Source organism: Citrus sinensis, chromosome 4 (genome assembly GCF_022201045.2).
Source record: "Citrus sinensis cultivar Valencia sweet orange chromosome 4, DVS_A1.0, whole genome shotgun sequence".
NCBI classification, from domain to species: Eukaryota; Viridiplantae; Streptophyta; class Magnoliopsida; order Sapindales; family Rutaceae; genus Citrus; species Citrus sinensis.
The window spans coordinates 26,997,817-27,015,546 of record NC_068559.1 but is presented as its reverse complement, the minus strand read 5'-3'; the positions used below and the strand labels follow the sequence as shown (position 1 = coordinate 27,015,546).

The following is a 17,730-nucleotide window of genomic DNA, read 5'->3' as shown; positions in this document are numbered from 1 at the left end:
AAAATTATTCATATCTTCATACGGTATATTTATTAAATTCAGCAATTAATAATATAATTTTTAAAAACTAAAATAAATAGTTGTTTTCGTTCATTAAATTAAATTTAACATAGTCCTATTAGACATTAAACCAAACAAAAGACAGTACCATGTATAATATAGTTTAGTTCTATCTAATCTAATCCAATCTAATTCTAGAAGTTAATCCATTTCAATGCAATGTAATCTAATCCAATTTAATCCAATCTAATCTAATCCAATAGCACTAAAGTGTTGAAATGGTGGGGGTGGGTTTGTTTTACTTTTATTTTTTAATGCAATTTCTGTGATAGATTGTTACCACCCAAATCGACTATATTTGGCTGTGTTTAATCGTTAAAAGGACAAGAGGAAGATTAAGCATTAACCTCCATTTTGGAAGCATACGGTTTGTCGCCAAAAAGATAATTATATCAAATTCAAATGAATTCTCAAGCAAAAGGCAAAAGCATGAGGACTAATCTTCAAGATGTTGAGCAAACTTCCATTTGGTAATTTGTGGTGCGGTGGTTTTAAGTCATAGCTACTGAGAAGCAAAAGTTTTTATCTTTAAATAAAAATTGATAAAAATTGGTAAATAAAGATTTAAATAATAATAATTTTGGTAAACATAATAAAGCGAATATAAAATTTTCCTCAAACAACTATGGCGTAAAATCACCTTAATTTACAAAGTAGTTGCAAGTGATTATAAAAGACGTTAAAGCTATAACTTAAAGCCACAATTGTTGTCCAACAAACAACCAAAGGGAGCCTTAACTGACTTTAGTTGACTCCTCCAACTTCTTCAGTGTTATCCCGTCCGAAAAGCAACATCACCCAGAGCATCAATATATAACTGGAGCAAATTTAGATTTATGGAGTCATCTCTCTAACATAAATAATAATAATAAATGCAGGAATGTTTTCTTCTTCAATACCTGATGCTCGCATTGACTATGCGCTGACTCCTCGAGAGGAAACATTAATAATAGCTAAGTGCAATTTGGTGGAAGTTGCACTAATCTAACATGCTCAACATCCCCTTGAAGAGGCAATTTCACTTTAGCTAATATATTACACACATTGCCTACTCGATCCGTTGGCACACTCGGGGCAAGCATGCAGTGGGGGAACCACACACCAGGGACATATTCCTTGTCGATTTGAAGACCCTTTGTCGCCAGTGCCTCATACAAATTGTCATGGAGTTCCCTAAGGTTCAATGATTGGGCTATGAGGAGGCAGAGGAGATTGTTCTTTCTGGGAAGGACTGAAAACAAAGAGAGTGAAATGGGAAACTTGTCCACAAGAGGAATGGAGTCAGGAAGGATATCCTCAGGTTTAGAGCAAGGTTGGGTGACAAGAAGAGTGATGTGTGGTTCATCTTCAGGTTTGATCAGATTAGGGATGTTAAGCTCTCTGACCAATTTCATTGAATCCAAGATTTTGGATTTAAGAGCATCATCGAAGTACAGCTTGATTGCATACTGCATTCTGAATGGCTATAAATAAATAAAGAAAAGAAAGTGTAAGTGAAGGAAACACTGGAGGACAAACTGTAATGAATGCATGCTCTAACAGTTACGACAAGTTCTTTCAAATTACAATAACAAAAAGAACTTGAATAATGCAATAATTGAACACAAGAGACAGAGAGAGACCCAGACCAGTATTTGAAAAAAAAAGAAAAGATTAATGGGTTCTTGTTTACAAATAAAAATCACACCTTTCGAGGGACTGAGGCCGAGGTGAACTTGCCTGCGGGATCTGTAACTCTGTAAGAGCGCGACGGCTAATGAGGGTTTGGGGTCTTGGCATTATCCATATAAATATATACGTGGGAATTTGACTTTCATTGTCTTTCTCTACTTCTCGGAATTTAATCAAAATTACATACATGGCATTGGGTGTAATTTCCTTTTCTTTTTTTTACCCCTTTCTCTTCCTCTGTTTGCGTTTTTTTAAGGAATTTATCCTCATTATAAACTTCAATAACTTTTTTTTTTTTTCCTTTCTCTTCCTCTGTTTGTGTTTTTTTCAGGAACCTATCCTAATTATAAATTTCAGTAACTTCTCTTTAATAACTAATGTGAGGTCCAATTGAACAATCTCTTCTAACGAAACCGCTGCTGAATCCCTATTATTTCGTTTGTTTTGTTTAATCATATTCAACTACTAAGAATTAACGTCTATATCACTTGTTAGGTTTTGAACTTAAAATTTCTAAGTATCCAATTTAAAAAACTAACCTATTGATTAAATTTGACAGATCTTGTAAATAAAAAATGATCTAAACACCCTTGTGTATTCCATTCCTCCCATCTTTGAAGAAGTTTCAATTCGTGTTGTGCTTTCAGCAAATTGTATGCTCATTTACTGAGGAATATAACAGTCTTCGTTAAAAAAAAAAATTAAAAAAAAAGCATTGCTGCCTCTTAAGTATTATTAATAATTAACTAGAAAATCTTTCTGTACATGTTCCATAGTATTCTTAGTAAATGCATTACTGAAGACTTTCTAATAAAGGGAAATTCAACTCCAACTTAATTTCCGACTGGCAAGTGGCAACGCCAAAATTAGTGTAGGAACCTGTTTTTGATAGGAAGTGTTGGATCCCCTGGCATTATCAATTTTAACTTTCAACATCAACTGAAGATAAATATTAAACACTTCTTTCAAAACCAACTAAGATAATTATCAAAAACTACCAACCAATTAGAGGCTCCATGCCCGTAAGAAACAATCAAGTGAAGTGCACATCCAATAAAGAAAGAAAGAAAACTGAAATATCTGCAGTTACGGGTGATTGCAGAGTAAGCAATGTAGAACTAAGATTGACAACCATATTTGTTTCATAGAAAGTAAAGTACATGGTCATTCTATCACAAGTCAGTCATAGAACTGATGACTGTAATATATCCAAAGGAAACTAACACAACATTACTTATAGTAGAACATATTGTCAGTTATATGCAATGAGAGCCATCTTAACGATGAGTGGATCATAATGGTGAGTTTACAAGTCAAATTTTTACCACTAAAACACCAGCTGCTCATCTAGGGTAAGTTTCCTGCACCTCCAGCTATATCCATGTTAATAACTGCAAAGTGCACCGAATATTTAGATAAAAATCAATAGTATTATTATTGTGCTATAAACAGAGAGAAAATAGACGGCAACCAAGATGTCCACATCCAAACCAGGAATGTGACGTCAATTTAAAAATGCAGGATGACCTCTATCCCAGCCTATGTGCTTATTGCATTTCATATGGACTGTCACTGAAATACACATACACAAGGCATGTTGAAATTGACAACACGCCTAAAGATATTGCATAAATTTTCTAACTAAATCTTTGGAGATATACCACATCGTGTCGATCCAATTTAGGATTTAGTAAGCAAACAGCATGGCCAGAATAAAGACCTACCTGAATGGTTAAGACTGCAAGCACATAAAGAAAGGAAAATGCATATACATCACAACTAACAAAAAGATTGAAGTAATTTCGCATACCGGGTGGGGGTACTTCCTCCCAAAAGTTGTAAGTGGATAGTATATTGCGAGATGGAAACCGCACGAAACGAATTTGCTCCACTCTCCCAGTGAATGGCAGGGCAAGGTTACGAGCTACCCTGAAAGCATTTTCAAGAAGATCTCCGGGGATAGTCTGGGCAAGTATGCAATTCGGAGTCCAAGATCCAGGGTGGTATTCCTGAGAAATTTGAAGACCTTCTGCTACAAGCTTCTCAAACAAGTTTCTATGGAATTGTATTAGTTCTGGTGACATGAGAGGAAGGAGGCAACAGTCCAATCTGGGAGACAAAACGAATTGAATGAAACTAATTGGGAAACTACCTTGAAGAGGGAGAGACTGTGGCATGAGATTATGAAGCCTGGAACCATCTCGGGTGACCAAAAGGGTGAGGTAAGGTTCATAGTCTTTATCGATAGAAAGAGGAGTGACGTCACGGTCATTGAGCATTTCCATTGAATCACGGAGTAGGTATTTAAGGGGATCATCAAAAGTAAGTTCCACAGCAAATTCCATTTAGTTGAAGTTCGATTTACACAAGTGACCTAATAAATGAAGAATCATCAAGCATATATAAGGGGAAAGAAAAGAGGAAAGAAAAAAACAATTAGATACAGCAAATTAAGTAGTAACTGATAACGGTAATGTGAGAATTAGCAGACTAATAGTATCAGAAAACAGAGCTTAAAAAATCCCATGTGTAGGATAATTTATTCTTACATTTATTTACAAGTGTTGTATGTTAAGTTTCATGCGTAGCACAAGAATCGATAGACAATAATCATGGCTGTAAATTGCAATCAAAATGCATGCTATAATAATATATCGGCATTAACGTTCCAATAGAAAGGTCTTTAACATTAAGAACTAGATAGGATTATAGCTTTTCAAGAGAACTGACACAGAGCACCACCACAACTTGAGTAATAATATAATATAATATGTAAATAATTCCAAAGAGGCACAAATGGCGCAAATCCAGAATCTCTCTCGTCTGAGACAGAAAAAAGCACTATAGATCCAAAACGAAACACAAAAAAAAAAAAAAAACCTAAATCAACTGAAATACAGAAATACAAAAAAAAAAGTAACAAATATTCTGATGTAGAGACAACTGAAAAGAACAGATTGGCCACATTTATGAATAAATTAGTTACTAGATTATCATTATCAGGTAAATGAGCACACCATTCATTAAAATGTTGAACGAGATGAGAGAGGAGGAAGCAAAGCTGCGAGAGGAGAGGAACTTACCAGCTGTGTGAGTGTGAGCGACAGTGCGATGGCCGGTGAGTTTGGTTTTCGGGTGGTTTTGGGTTTATATAATTTCCAATTTTTTCACGTGTAATTTATTTATTTTCATTCCTATTATAAAAAAAAAAAAGGAGCGAGAGAGAGAGAGAGAGAGAGGGCGGGGATTTTCAAAATAGATTGGGCTTCGATTCTGTCCACCCACGTCACCCACGTAAATTCTCATTACACCGCTGTAAAATGTGATTTTTGTGTGAAGAGTGGGGCTTCTATCAAACTCTTAAGAAATCCATTTTTAATTTTTTTTAAATCTCTTTCTTTTACGAAATTACAAGAAAGGACATGAAATACAATAGAATTAAAATTAAATTTTACTAACATTTAGAATAAATAAATTAAATTATATCATGCTTTTGATAATAAATTAGTTGTTTCAAAACAATTATTTTGATTTTACGAACAAAATTAAATATATTTATATTAGGATTCAAAAATAGTTAGGTCTTCATGATTTGTAAGGACATTTTAATTTAATTAAATTCATATATATATATATATATATATATATATATATATATATATATATATGTATGTATAATTTTCAATAGCAGTAGAAATATGATTACAAAAATAGGGTATTATATGGATATTAAAGGGGTGTGAAAAGCATTTCTTGTGTGAATTTGGTACAGTGGCTCTCTTTTTAATTTGCGTTCATTTCGTGGGATTAAAAAGCCTAGAGATCGCCTTGCCTGCATTATTAGTAAGTGGTGCAGCGCATGATTAGTTTTTCCAAAAGTAAATTAATTATAATGGTTTGAGACTTGAGTTGATTGCTAACAAAAAATTTTTCAAAAGACAGAAACAAATATCGTTGATTCTTGATTGCTTACAAAAATCTTCTCGTTCTATACCCGAAACATCATGAAGAACGAAGGTAGTATCACCGATCAGATAATTTCTAACTCTAGCTAGGTTCAAAGCTTACCAAAAAGAAATCCCCAAAATAAGCAAAAATTTAGCTATTATCATCTAGAAAAGAAGAAATGCCAAGCCAGTAAACCGAATAGCCAGCGTCCTCGTTCTCATTCAACCAATTAATTCCTTCATCCTCCTGCACATTTTTGCCAATCAAATTACACAAGTGAGAAAAAGGATGAATCTTCACAAAGCCATGAGTCATGTGATAGAATTTTGCGAAGAGGGTGGGAAAAGTAAAACTTCTGGTCCTCCCTTGGGACGATGAATGACAAATTTTATACAAAATATCATGCAAGTAATACTGCTATATATGTGTGAGTGTGTGAATTTAAAGTAGGATTTTAAGTGTTGTTGCCATTAATTCCAATGAGATCATTTAATAAAACACCCATATGATTACTTAAGATTTTCTCTTAAAAAACTATAGACCTATATATATTTGATGGACCCAACTTTCCAATCACAACGCAGGAATATATAAACATAACACGTACGCTCTACTAATGGATAAGTGCATGCTCAAAAATGCGTCTAGGGAAAGCAATTGCAGTACTGATGCATGCATTTGGAAAAATTGATAATTAAGTGAAATATGAGATTATTAGGTGATTGTTCAAAAACAACATATGATATGAGGCAGCAAGTAGATTGCTTTAAAATTATTGAATAGTTATTTGGTGCGGAAAAATATTAATTAATTGTCCACATTGTTTAGTAGTGCGGATTTACAAAATCATGAGACAGCAGAAAGGCATATATACTTCAATAGTACTTGTATGTCACAAGTCCCAACACCAAATAAACATCATGCAAAACAAAGAAATTAGAAATTGCATCTGAATCAAAATTTCTTGACGAGAGCAGCCTATATATGCACGCGTCCAATTCCAAACACAGAAACACATCATATACAGTTAGACTCAGAACCTTTACGATACATAACACCAAACATCATCCAACCAGAAATTAATCTCGATCGTGTTAGCCGAAAAAAATCAAATTCATTTTGATCAATCCGATATGGTAAAAGGCAAACCAAAATAAAGAAAAGGGCGGTGACAGGGAAGCCGTTTCGACCCAATCCATTCTTGGGTTTATCTTAAGAGAAAACCTTAATAAAATGAACCCGCAATAGACAAAAAGTCTATGACCCAAATTAGTAACAAATAAACCAAATAATTAAAAAGCCGCGAGACGAGAACTAGTAAGGTTGGAAAGTGAAAAATTAACTTACCCTGTAGCGGTGGCGGTCGCAATGCCACGGATAGCAACTTGTCTCGCTTCAAAGTAATCGCCGGGCAAAAGATTCCCAGCTCCTCATCCACTGCAACTCTCCCAGCGTCATAAAAGGTATACTTGACGACTGCCAGCTCCGCGGCGTATCCTCTCAGTGGCAAGGAGGTCAGAGCTGAGGTGGCAGCCCAGTATGCGGGGACCAACAGCGGATTCTCCAAATGGCAGGCGATTTGGCATTGTGGGGTTGTCGCTTTGATCTCGGAGCCGGCCTGAGCAACAAGCTGACACACATCTCTCTGCAGATCACATAGAGCGGTGTTTGGAATTGGATGTAATGACAGGATATTCGCGCTGAAATCCAGATCTTCCATGCCAACAAAACTGAGATTTATCGGCACATGCGATGGCCGCTTGAACCCAAAACGAATCAACTCGCTTCTGATTTTATTCACATCAATAAAGTTGCTATTTAACAATGGTATATTAGGCCTTTCTTTGATCAGTTTTGTAAAGAAGAAACTCGAGATTCCTGATTCTCTTAGTTTGACCCATGAATTATAGATTGCACGGCTTAGATTAGCATCAAACTCAATCTGTATTTGATACATCTCGACACTACCAGCCATATCAACAAGAATATCAAAGAAACATGCAGAATTGACTTAACTTCGCTAAGATAAACCCTATAATAACAGAAAGAGACTGAGAGATGACGACCAAATTAACAAGAAACCCCGGAAACTGATCATAATCAAGAATCAAGAAGGTCGAGTTGATGATGAAGGTAGCTGGTCTAACAGAAATTCAAGAAAATTCCAATAAATCGATTATCTCTTAAACAAGAAACCCACAACGACCAGAAATAGAGATTAGAGAGATTCGTCATCAAGATTCCACACGGTGGAGAGAATCATGATGAAGAAGAAGAAACAGCGGGTGTTTTTGAAATGAGAGGGAACAGAAGGATTGGCAATAACATAATACGATGCCGTTTGCCGTGGTGAAGCGCTGCGAATTAGTTACAGAAAAACGCTACGGGACAAAAAAAAAGGGGGGGAAATGGGCGGGCTAATCTTAATTAGTGAATTATATTATTTCACACAACAAAAGCCAGCTTTCTAGTTTCTAGTATTATTACTCAAAACCACGGCGCATGTCTACTTTAATCTAATATCTCCTCTATTTTATCTAATTCTATTAGATTGTCCTAATTAATTCATCGATATTTGAATAATATATTTTTTTCTTAATTAAAACATATTTATTAAGTAACTACTTAAATTTTCAATTCGATAATAAATTAACGAGGAAAATTATTTGAACTGAACGAAAGTACTATTAAATACTGCACAACTTCCATACAATAAATGTTTAAAAGTATTTATTATACAATCAACATAAAGTCTATACAAAATTAGTTAATTGAATTAAAATACAGTAAATTTTTGCTCCCCAGTTCGAGTCGCAGGGAAGTCGCCTTTGTTGGGAGAACCTGTGCCTCCCGGTTCGAGCGGGGACTTTTAGTCTGGGTTGTGGTACGGGCTTAAAGGTGTCTCCCACAGTTGGGGCCCTCCCCAGGATACCTCGTGGATAAGACCAAAAAAAAAATACAGTAAATTTACTAAGGATTTTAGTTCTGATGAGAATCCCATGACTAATGATCATCTATTGTCTGAGCTTAGGGGTACTGTAGGACTTTATCTTAATCTACTTTAGTGTTGTTAACACATAAACCTCTGGTTTTAAAAAAGATTTCACTTTAATCACTGATCGCAAGTATCTTAAGAGACTCTCTTATTATGGAATTTAGCTCAGCTTCTCTTCGTCTTCTTTTGATAGGATTTGGCCTTAGTTTATTTTATTTTATTTGACTTGTTTTGTTCTTTTATTACTTGTGCCCGATCTCTTTATTTCTTAATTTGGAGGTTTTAGTTCATGTCACATTTTAAATGTATTTTTATTTATTTTTATTAATTTACATATAAAAGAATCCCGCCTAACCCTCTCGTCTTATGGTGGCTTTGAATTAAAAGAAAAAAAAAATGAATCATTCAAAGGCGAATCCGAGACAACTAAAAGCACTTACGAGAATCCACCTCAGTGTTAGAGGAATTCTATTTTAAGGGTATTTTTATAATAACTTTTATGTTAATTGATTATTGTTCATGATGGATGTATGCGCCCGATATGCCTCTTCCTCCCTGTTAAAGGCAAAGACAGCACCACGCTCATTGGCACGTGAAACATCATCATTGGGCAATCTCGCAACAAGAGGACATTCAAGAATCCACTTGTAGTCGTCGCCATGGCAGCAATCCTCATTGACCTGGAAACCCTCAGCTTGAAGTAATTGAACCACTGCCTTTTGTAAACCCAAAAAACCACTATGAGAAAGGGGATTCAGATACATGATTGTCAGTGGATTTACGATGAAGCCACCCCAACACCAGTGAAAGATGGCGGGATATGAGCTGTCACCCCAGAAGCAAATCTCATTAAGGCCTTTCTCATTTTCATCTCGTCGAGGTAGCTGCTCTGAACAAGAGTTACTTATGGCCTTTCACGAATATCAATCAGAAAGCTCGATATTCCTTCGTTTCTTAGAATGGCTGAATGCATCAAATCTATGAGAAAGGCCTTATACAGGGTCTTGTACGCTGTGTTTTGATTCAGGGTATTCCTTGTAACATTCTCTTAAAAAACTTGTATCTTGATTTGTATTAATGGGAGTCGTAGCTGTGGTTCTCAAAAAGGATGGAAGCCACCATGGCTGAACCGTTATAACTTTGTTGTCCTGTTTTTTCATCATTTTTAGTTGTTTTTTCAAGTTCGTTTGTCTTTGATTATCTGTGAATAGGTTCTTGATTCATTAATCAGTGTGTAACAACTGTTCTTGGGGTATTAGATCAGGCAAACACTAATCAAATTCCAACAAAACCCAGCAGCACTTGTTGTCATCGATCTCGGAAACTCGTCGCCGGTCTTGCAATCGCTATCGGATTGGCAGCCATCAATCTTGCAGTGAAGTTGTTCTTCACCAGCTGGATTTTGTATTGTATACACTAAATAATAATTAATACTCATGCTCAGGCATTAACGATCACTCGCATTTCGTTTAAGAGAAAATCATTTGATACCACAAGAAAGAAAAGAATCCCACCACATGCTAATTTCGTTATATAATTATTGTTGTTGTTGTTAATAGTTTTATTATCATTATTATTGTTGTTATTAAAAATTATTATTATTATTACTTATGTTATTATGAATAATAATTTTTTAAATAATAATAATAATAATACAAATAAAACTAAAGATTTTGAACAACTTGAAACAATTCATTTTGATTTTATAACAAAATAATCACATAAATGGAATACAATTTATTTTTATTCTAATTCATATAGTTTAAGTAAACAACTTGTTCTTATTACTATTCTTTATTCTCTTTCCAATTCATTTTGATTCTAGTTCATTCTGATTTCAATTTATTCCTATCACCAATTGGTAAATGCACCATGAGAGTAATAAAAAGGTTTTTAGTTATAGGTGTCATATTCCAAAGGCACCAAACCACACCACGTGTCCATTCTCTCTGATAAAGAGAAATTATTATGGGGAAATAACACCCAAACTATTGCGAGGGAATAATACCCAAGGAAAAATATGCACGTGCGGAATTATTTTCTACGTTTAAATTCACCTCCACATGTGCAAAAATGATGGATGAAACATGTCATAAGGTTGAGGATTTAAAGCAAAATCTTAAATTCACATCACTCATCATCTCTAAATAGAGACTCATCTATAACAGAAGAAGGTCTCTTGACCAAACAAGAATACTGTTCATTCTAGAGAGAGAGTTCATCTTTTTTTTTTTCATTCTTTATCCTTAATCAAACTCTAACTTGAGCATTATAGTGACTTTTTTAGGTATCCATCTCGTCGAATTTAAGGCCAACATATCATTACAAGTTTCTCCACAAGTTACAAATACGTGTAAAGATAAAAATCCAACCCCTTCAGTAGTGTTGATCTATATTCTCATGAACATGTGTTGCTCATGAAACAGTTTAACATCGATTTCCATCTTAGATATTGGAATAAGATAAAAAAAAAAAACCCGCACTGCATAGATTTGATGCATTCAACCACAAAAAGTAATTGTAGTTATTTGTACACAAAAAAAAAAAAAATACTTTGAACGTGCATTTATTCTAAACACATATTAATTTTTTAAAATAAAGATTTGATTGACACGTAAGAATATAGATTTCCTATGAAGGAAATGATGTTGATTAACTTAGTTTCGTGTGATTTATTAATTGGATAATGAAATTGCAGAATTCATGAAATTATTTATTTAATAGTTTTATCATCAATTAAAAGAACGTCAACGTGAGTCGAGAGTGAGATGAAAGTGTAATACTTCAAAGTTCAAAACAAAACGGGAGACGAGTGGTGTATTTTTGGATGAGTTTAGTTTTCTAGTATTTTATTTTCAGCTTTTGCACAAACAAAACGCAGTCGTTTGTTTTTGGCGCATACAAGCGACGTCGTTATTGTACAAGCAAAATGCAAAATGCAAAAGGCAAAGGCGCAAAGCGCCGTGTAAAAGGAACGTTGTTTGAGAGTTGAGACTGTTATTTTATTTTATTTATGTTATTAAAAATTATAATATCAGCTCAACAAAAAAGCCAAACCAAATCCGGTTTAGCTTGTACTTGCGGTGATGGCTGCTGCAACACTCTCTTTCTCGCTCTCCTTGGATCCCCAACAATACCACAACAAAACAGGAACAGCACCCGCTTCTCCGATAATCTCCACGAAACACTCTCACTTTCCTCTTCACAAATCTAACCATTGTCAATTCAGTAACTTTCTCTCATTCTCCCACTCTTCCTCTTCTCCAGCCGCCACCACAGCCTCTTCTTTTCTTGAGGATTCATTTAGCACAGGCAGGTTTTTAACCAATGAAGAGCTTGAAAAGCTTAAAACCCTTGAACATTTTGTTCATTTTCAAGAATTACAATCTGGGTTTTTGTGGGTTCGTGTCATGAGGCCAGAAGAGATGGATAGAACCGTGAGTTTATTGGCCGAGTCTTTTTCTGAGTCAATGTTGCTGCCTGTGGGATATAACAAGTTGCTGAGGTTCTTCGTGAAGCAGTATTTGATTGAGAGAAGAGCTGTGATGCCGCATGCTGCTACTCTTATTGGATTCTATCGAGGGAAAGGAGAGAGTGAGAGCGGGGAAGATGTTGACTTCGCTGGCACTGTGGAGGTTTGTTTTGATAAAAGGGGTGCTAATGCTTCGCCTGCTACGCCCACACCGCCCAAGAATTCACCTTATATTTGTAACATGACTGTTAGAAAGGAGCGCAGAAGGTACTTATGGTTTTGCTTTCATCAATTTTTCTTTTTTAATTTTTGCGCTATCTTTTTTGTGAAAAATAAAAAATAAAAATTTATTGAAGAAATCTTGTGCCCAAGATTATCTGATTATATGTCAACAATGCAATGAATTTATAATGCGAACGCAATCTTAATTAAAGTTGTGTCTGAGAACAAGTAGAAATTTATGCATTGGTTTTGTGGTCGAATATGAAACTATAATTAATTTATGCATTACTTTAGGGGTTATAGCAATCGTGTGGTTACTAAACACTTGATTTTCATCATTTTCTAATCTTATTGCAAATATTACATCTGATGGCCACAGAATTGTTTTTACAATATTGAATGGCTGGTAATAGTTGTCATGGTTTCCTCTTTATCCTTGTTCATCTTATTCCATATCACTCTGGCAGTCTTGTCATTTCTACATTACGCGGTTATTTTCTGGCAGCTACCACTAGTCAATTCATTAGTATTACAGTACAATTTATTGAGCAGACTGGATTAATTAATAAGTGTGTTAGTTTTCAACTTCCAGAAGGGGTATTGGTTGGCATCTTCTGAAGGCAAGTGAGGAGCTAATATCTCAGATGAGTTCCTCAAAAGAGGTGTACTTGCACTGCAGAATGATTGATGAAGCTCCATTTAACATGTACACAAAAGCAGGATACAGTGTTGTTAAGACAGATAATATCATCGTCCTGTTGACGCTGCAGAGACGCAAGCACTTGATGTGCAAGAAACTTCCAGTTGTTGACCATCCCTCAGAATCTGATGTCTCTGGGTCTGTTGAGGAACTTCCCTCATAATGGATATGTGGGAATTGCAGCATAATTTTTCCAAGGTATATGCACTTCCTGTCGCATGTTTTTACTGTCATTAATAGTACTCGGCTACTCGTGCTCTGCTGCAACAGTCAGTCTCCGTTTCTCTGGTTCACTGTTTTCAATGTACAAATTGTAGACTACATTTTTCTCTTTTCAGTTTATGGTCCTTTTTGTTCTTCCTAATTTCCTTTCCATTGTATTTTTACCAATTTCAGATTTGGATTCTCCACGTCCAGGATGTAGTCCAACCAGGCTGTGATGATCTTCCAATTGATTGATTTCTGACTAGGAGGAGGTCAATCAGATGGTTTGGTGTCTTTTTGTTAATACCTGTCATGTTTTTGGAAGATATCTCTTTGTTGCAGGTAATTGCATTGACTGAGAGATTATTGTTCCTTGTTATTCTTTCAATCTTAAATACACAGGTTACATACTGTATATCTTGAGTCTCAACTTGAAAATAGGAAATCATCTTTTTCTCTAGTCACTAAACTTGATCAAAAAATACAAATACATTAAAGATTTATTCAAGTACAGAATACATATTTCCTGTTATTGTAGTTAGAACAGTATTTAACTCGTAGAAACAGCTGTAACTAATATTGGTAATTCACTTTACTAATTTCTCTGTTTTCCGTTATACCACAAAATTACGCTCATAAGTTTCTTCGATTATAAATAATGAAAGCTCATCCACAATTTTTTTTCTGGTTGCTCATCAAATAATTTCATTTTGATACTATGCACCTCAGATTCCATGTTTCAAGAATCCCATAAAAAACAAAGAATATTTATTATATATAACAGTTGCGTTCTGATATAACATTTTGGTTTATCAGACCATTCTGAGTGCATGCAAGGGCATATTCAATCCTTTTGAATTTGTATAGATAATCAACTGGAGTTCCTTTACACATTCTGCCATTGAGGGCCTCTCGCTGCTCTCAGTACGGACACAGCGTGATGCGAGATTGGCAAACATGGCTATAGATTCCATGGTGTATGAACTTCGGCTAAGCTCCGGATCTATCACCTTTCGCAACTTCTTTCGATCATTTAATATGTGTCTCACCTGAAAAAGAACCACTATTTTGTTATTTGACAGACTTGACATCTAATATCCTGTGTCCATGAAATTTGAAATCCAGAATCATTGGGATTACAGTTTTATCCTACCTGTAGTACAAGGTTTTGATCATTTACCCCTTGATTTAAGTCAACTGCTCTCCGTCCTGTCAAAAGCTCTAGAAGAACCACACCAAATGCATAAACATCACTTTGTAAGGTGAGTTTCCCTGTCTGTCACCATGAGAAACGTGTCAAAAATTCAGAATTGCTGTGCTGATAAAACTTAGTAGCTGAAAAATTAACATCTAAGTCCAGAGTCTTCTATGGATAATTTTATGTCGGTTGCTCTGTTGCATGCTAATTGAAAATTATATGATGTAAATTATTTAAAGGTCATGCTTGAAACGTATTGGATAATAGCATGTGTAAGTGGTTCAAATTCAAGACTATATTTTCTGAATATATTAAACTATTACTTTATTTTCAGTTTGAAATACAAGAATCAAGGCAATTTCAGATAATAGCATGTCATTCTTTAACTAACTTCTTTAGGAAAACAATGTAACTGTAGTTGTTCTAGGTGGTAACAGAATAATACTTTTAGTTCACTTTAGTTATCTAGCATCTGGTAGCTGACTAGCCGTCAGTTGATTCCATCCTATCCAGGCATAGCAATGTTTGAATATCCATCTACTTTTTTCTAAATATGCAAGACCAGCTGGAAGTCAGAGCAGCTAACTAGCAAGTCTTCTATATTGTTTGGTAAAGAAGAGTATGAGATGCTTATGCATATTTATTTACTGTTCTTGTTAGGAGTTGAAATATGTTCATTTCAAAATGCTAAAGAGCATTGACAAATATAGTACTGAGAACACTGAACTTGGGAGTTAGTTTGTTTCATATTTTCGTCGACTACGTATTTTTGTTCATACCAAGCAACTTATCTTCATATGTCTCACCTGCCTAATTGCCATCAAATATATTTTTATGTCTGTATGTAGGTAACTTCATGCACTGTGTAACGATAAAATTGACCCTCATGATGATAGTTGTGGATAATGCATGTGTAGTTTATACGGCATGGACAGGAATTACCAATAAGATTATATTGAACACCTTTGAACATGTTTTGGAGCCAGAAAATAATCTTTGTAACACGGAGACTTACCGATGTGTACTCAGGATCGAAGTAGCCAAACGTGCCCAGAACTCTAGCAGTCACATAGGTCTCCTGACCTTCTGGCATCAACTTTGCCAGGCCAAAATCAGATATCTAAGAATAATAGAATATGCAGTTTAGTGTTGTAATTTACAATGTAAACAGTACCTACAACTTACATCTAATCATGATAAAATCGTCCAACGTTTTTACCTTTGCTTCAAAATTGGCACTTAGCAGAACATTGGTGGATTTGAAATCTCTGTGGACAATTGGAATCCCAACAGCAGAACTTGAATGAAGATAAGCAAGTCCCTTTGCTGCTCCAAGTGCCACTTTGAGCCTTAAAGGCCAATCCATCTTTGGTTCCCCAATTCCTAGCATCGAATAGCAGATTGTTAAATGTTCAGAGGAAGATGTAAGGCAAATCTGATTTTGTCTGTAAAACCAACCGTTTAAGTGATCTTGTAGGTTCCCTTTCTGCATGTATTCATATACTAAAAACCGGTGCTTCCCATCTGCACAGTAGCCTATCAAAGAGACCAGATTTGGATGGTCAAGTCTGCTCAAGATATCAACTTCTACGCGGAACTCGTGTTCCCCGTCAGCTTCTTTAAATCGTGGCAGCTCCATTTTCTTGATTGCAACCACCTTAGGAAACCAAATGGGTAAAAAATTGTGTCGACTATTCTTACTCTTATATATCTATGGTTTAAGCAGTGTTATTGAATTGTAGTATTTTTTATATCAGAAGTCCCTTTTAAGAATTTGCAAGTGGACTTATGGTGTCTTCATTGAAGGAAATATGATTAGATAATGTGCTGCAATACCTCTCCTGACCGCAGAGTGCCCTTGTAAACTCGGCCAAACCCCCCTTTCCCAAGAAAATTGTCATCGCTAAAGGAGCATGTCGCCTCTTCCATCTCCTTGAGTGTGAATACTGATGATCCACGATGTCTTTTCTGGGGTTGGGTTGGTTGATCTTCGAGTTTCCAGTGCTCCACAGGTTTGTAAACCCCTGAGAAGCAGGGGAAGTAGATGTTCAAACAGAGAAAAACAATATTTGATGGCTACCATTAGAAAAAAACAAAAGAAAAAAGAAACAACGAGAGAAAAACCTACAAGGGTCTGTCTGATCCTGGGACTTGCTTCGTCTGCGCTTGTTCCATGCGGAAACCAACCCGAAAGGCATAATCACAGCTCGTACTCCTCCTTTGAATCGAAAAACTTCTCTCTGTTCAACAAAAAAATTGCAGTGACAGATTGTATCATTACATGAAACTGACGATTGGATAGAGAAGTTGCATAAACATCCTGGAAATAGGAGAAAAAATAATATCACAGCCTCCTTAACTAGTTGTGAATTTGGAACTCATGCATGCAAATTGCAAAAGCAAAATTTGAAGAGGAATGGAAAGGATTATTAATAATATATGAAAAAACAGTGAATTGGTAATAGTATGAGGAGAATCATCTGTATAGAGAGCTAGTGAGATTAGAGAATACTCAACTAGACTTTCCAACAACCATATTTTACAAAGAGAGACGTACTTGAAGAAACAGAAAAATGCCAAATAAAGGTAAAGTTGGTAATTGTGTTGCATTGCTTACTCGCTTACCTTTCGAATGAGCAAGCTTTGTGGGGTTTGCTTCATTTGATAGTGAAATGGTAACTACAATCTCTCCCTCCATTTTTTAATTTTCGTGCTCAAGCTTTGTCAGGAAAGAATTGTAAGGTAGCCGTTGAGAGGGTGCTTTCATTTGATTTCTCTTTTCTTTTTCCTTTTTTTTTTTTAATTATTTGAAATTTTATTATAATTTTGTATGGTGAAATTTATCATTCTACAACCATGATGTTATCACCATTGGCATTGATGATGAGAAAGCAAGGAAAAAATAAATAAATAAATTAAATAAAAATCAAATTTCATTGCTGTTGACGTGGGACCTGATGTAACAATATTTTGTTTTCAAGCTATTCCTTCACCTAACTTGAATTTGACGGATAGCTTCGGGGTCGGAGACGGAGAGCTCTTGAAATTCAAATTTAAGTTCTTGCTCGCAAACGATCAGCCCGTCCTTTTTAATTTGTATGGCTTCTTGATGGAAGCTCGCTCATGAATTCAATTTAAAAAAATGGGTGTTCCTTTTTGTTTGCCCTAAAGCATTAGATTGGGCAACTCTGATATCCGTGGTTAAAATTAAATGAAAGATAGCGACTAACAAATTTTAACAACCTGTTTTGTTTATGATA

General features: G+C 35.3%; 3 protein-coding genes and 1 long non-coding RNA gene across 6 annotated transcripts; 1 reads left to right on the top strand and 3 right to left on the bottom strand.

The window, feature by feature from the left end:
* Positions 1-629: 629 nt before the first annotated feature.
* LOC107177696 (uncharacterized) lies at positions 630-2,049 on the bottom strand. Its single transcript, XR_001508658.3, has 3 exons — positions 1,748-2,049; positions 960-1,523; positions 630-877 (listed from the first exon to the last, which is right to left on the bottom strand). It is a non-coding gene; the product is annotated as an uncharacterized LOC107177696 (long non-coding RNA).
* A 773-nt stretch (positions 2,050-2,822) lies between these two features.
* Positions 2,823-4,942, bottom strand: LOC107177673 (uncharacterized). Its single transcript, XM_052439218.1, has 3 exons — positions 4,815-4,942; positions 3,542-4,105; positions 2,823-3,122 (listed from the first exon to the last, which is right to left on the bottom strand). Exons 2-3 carry the CDS (start codon positions 4,074-4,076, stop codon positions 3,079-3,081), a joined length of 579 nt encoding a protein of 192 aa, XP_052295178.1. The 5' UTR covers positions 4,077-4,105; positions 4,815-4,942; the 3' UTR covers positions 2,823-3,078.
* Positions 4,943-11,688: 6,746 nt separating this feature from the next.
* LOC102624043 (uncharacterized) lies at positions 11,689-14,110 on the top strand. 2 transcript variants are annotated; one of them, XR_008054324.1, is made up of 4 exons: positions 11,689-12,413; positions 12,961-13,266; positions 13,465-13,614; positions 14,089-14,110. XR_008054324.1 is itself a non-coding variant. In XM_006483732.4 (3 exons), exons 1-2 carry the CDS (start codon positions 11,761-11,763, stop codon positions 13,229-13,231), a joined length of 924 nt encoding a protein of 307 aa, XP_006483795.1. In that variant the 5' UTR covers positions 11,689-11,760; the 3' UTR covers positions 13,232-13,266; positions 13,465-13,687. The 2 variants fall into 2 exon arrangements, 1 of the variants encoding a protein (XP_006483795.1); XM_006483732.4 differs by lacking the exon at positions 14,089-14,110 and having other exon boundaries at positions 13,465-13,687.
* Positions 13,905-17,236, bottom strand: LOC102624330 (probable serine/threonine-protein kinase PBL28). Of its 2 annotated transcripts, none has more exons than XM_015531980.3 (8): positions 17,096-17,236; positions 16,599-16,710; positions 16,307-16,494; positions 15,929-16,127; positions 15,690-15,853; positions 15,486-15,590; positions 14,426-14,548; positions 13,905-14,321 (listed from the first exon to the last, which is right to left on the bottom strand). In XM_015531980.3, exons 1-8 carry the CDS (start codon positions 17,129-17,131, stop codon positions 14,085-14,087), a joined length of 1,164 nt encoding a protein of 387 aa, XP_015387466.1. In that variant the 5' UTR covers positions 17,132-17,236; the 3' UTR covers positions 13,905-14,084. The 2 variants fall into 2 exon arrangements, with proteins under 2 accessions (XP_015387466.1, XP_015387467.1); XM_015531981.3 differs by lacking the exon at positions 17,096-17,236 and adding an exon at positions 16,831-17,009.
* Between the last annotated feature and the right edge of the window lie 494 nt (positions 17,237-17,730).

Excerpts from the sequence above, each read along its gene's own strand:
- LOC107177673 (XM_052439218.1), bottom strand. The coding sequence starts at position 4,076 with ATGGAATTTGCTGTGGAACTTACTTTTGATGATCCCCTTAAATACCTA. Across the intron at positions 3,123-3,541 it reads GGAGGAAGTACCCCCACCCG|TTATTAACATGGATATAGCT; the intron begins GTATGCGAAATT and ends TGCACTTTGCAG.
- LOC102624043 (XM_006483732.4), top strand. The coding sequence starts at position 11,761 with ATGGCTGCTGCAACACTCTCTTTCTCGCTCTCCTTGGATCCCCAACAA. Across the intron at positions 12,414-12,960 it reads GTTAGAAAGGAGCGCAGAAG|AAGGGGTATTGGTTGGCATC; the intron begins GTACTTATGGTT and ends TTCAACTTCCAG.
- LOC102624330 (XM_015531980.3), bottom strand. The coding sequence starts at position 17,131 with ATGAAGCAAACCCCACAAAGCTTGCTCATTCGAAAG. Across the intron at positions 15,854-15,928 it reads CCTACAAGATCACTTAAACG|GAATTGGGGAACCAAAGATG; the intron begins GTTGGTTTTACA and ends ATTCGATGCTAG. Across the intron at positions 14,549-15,485 it reads TCGATCCTGAGTACACATCG|ACAGGGAAACTCACCTTACA; the intron begins GTAAGTCTCCGT and ends TCATGGTGACAG.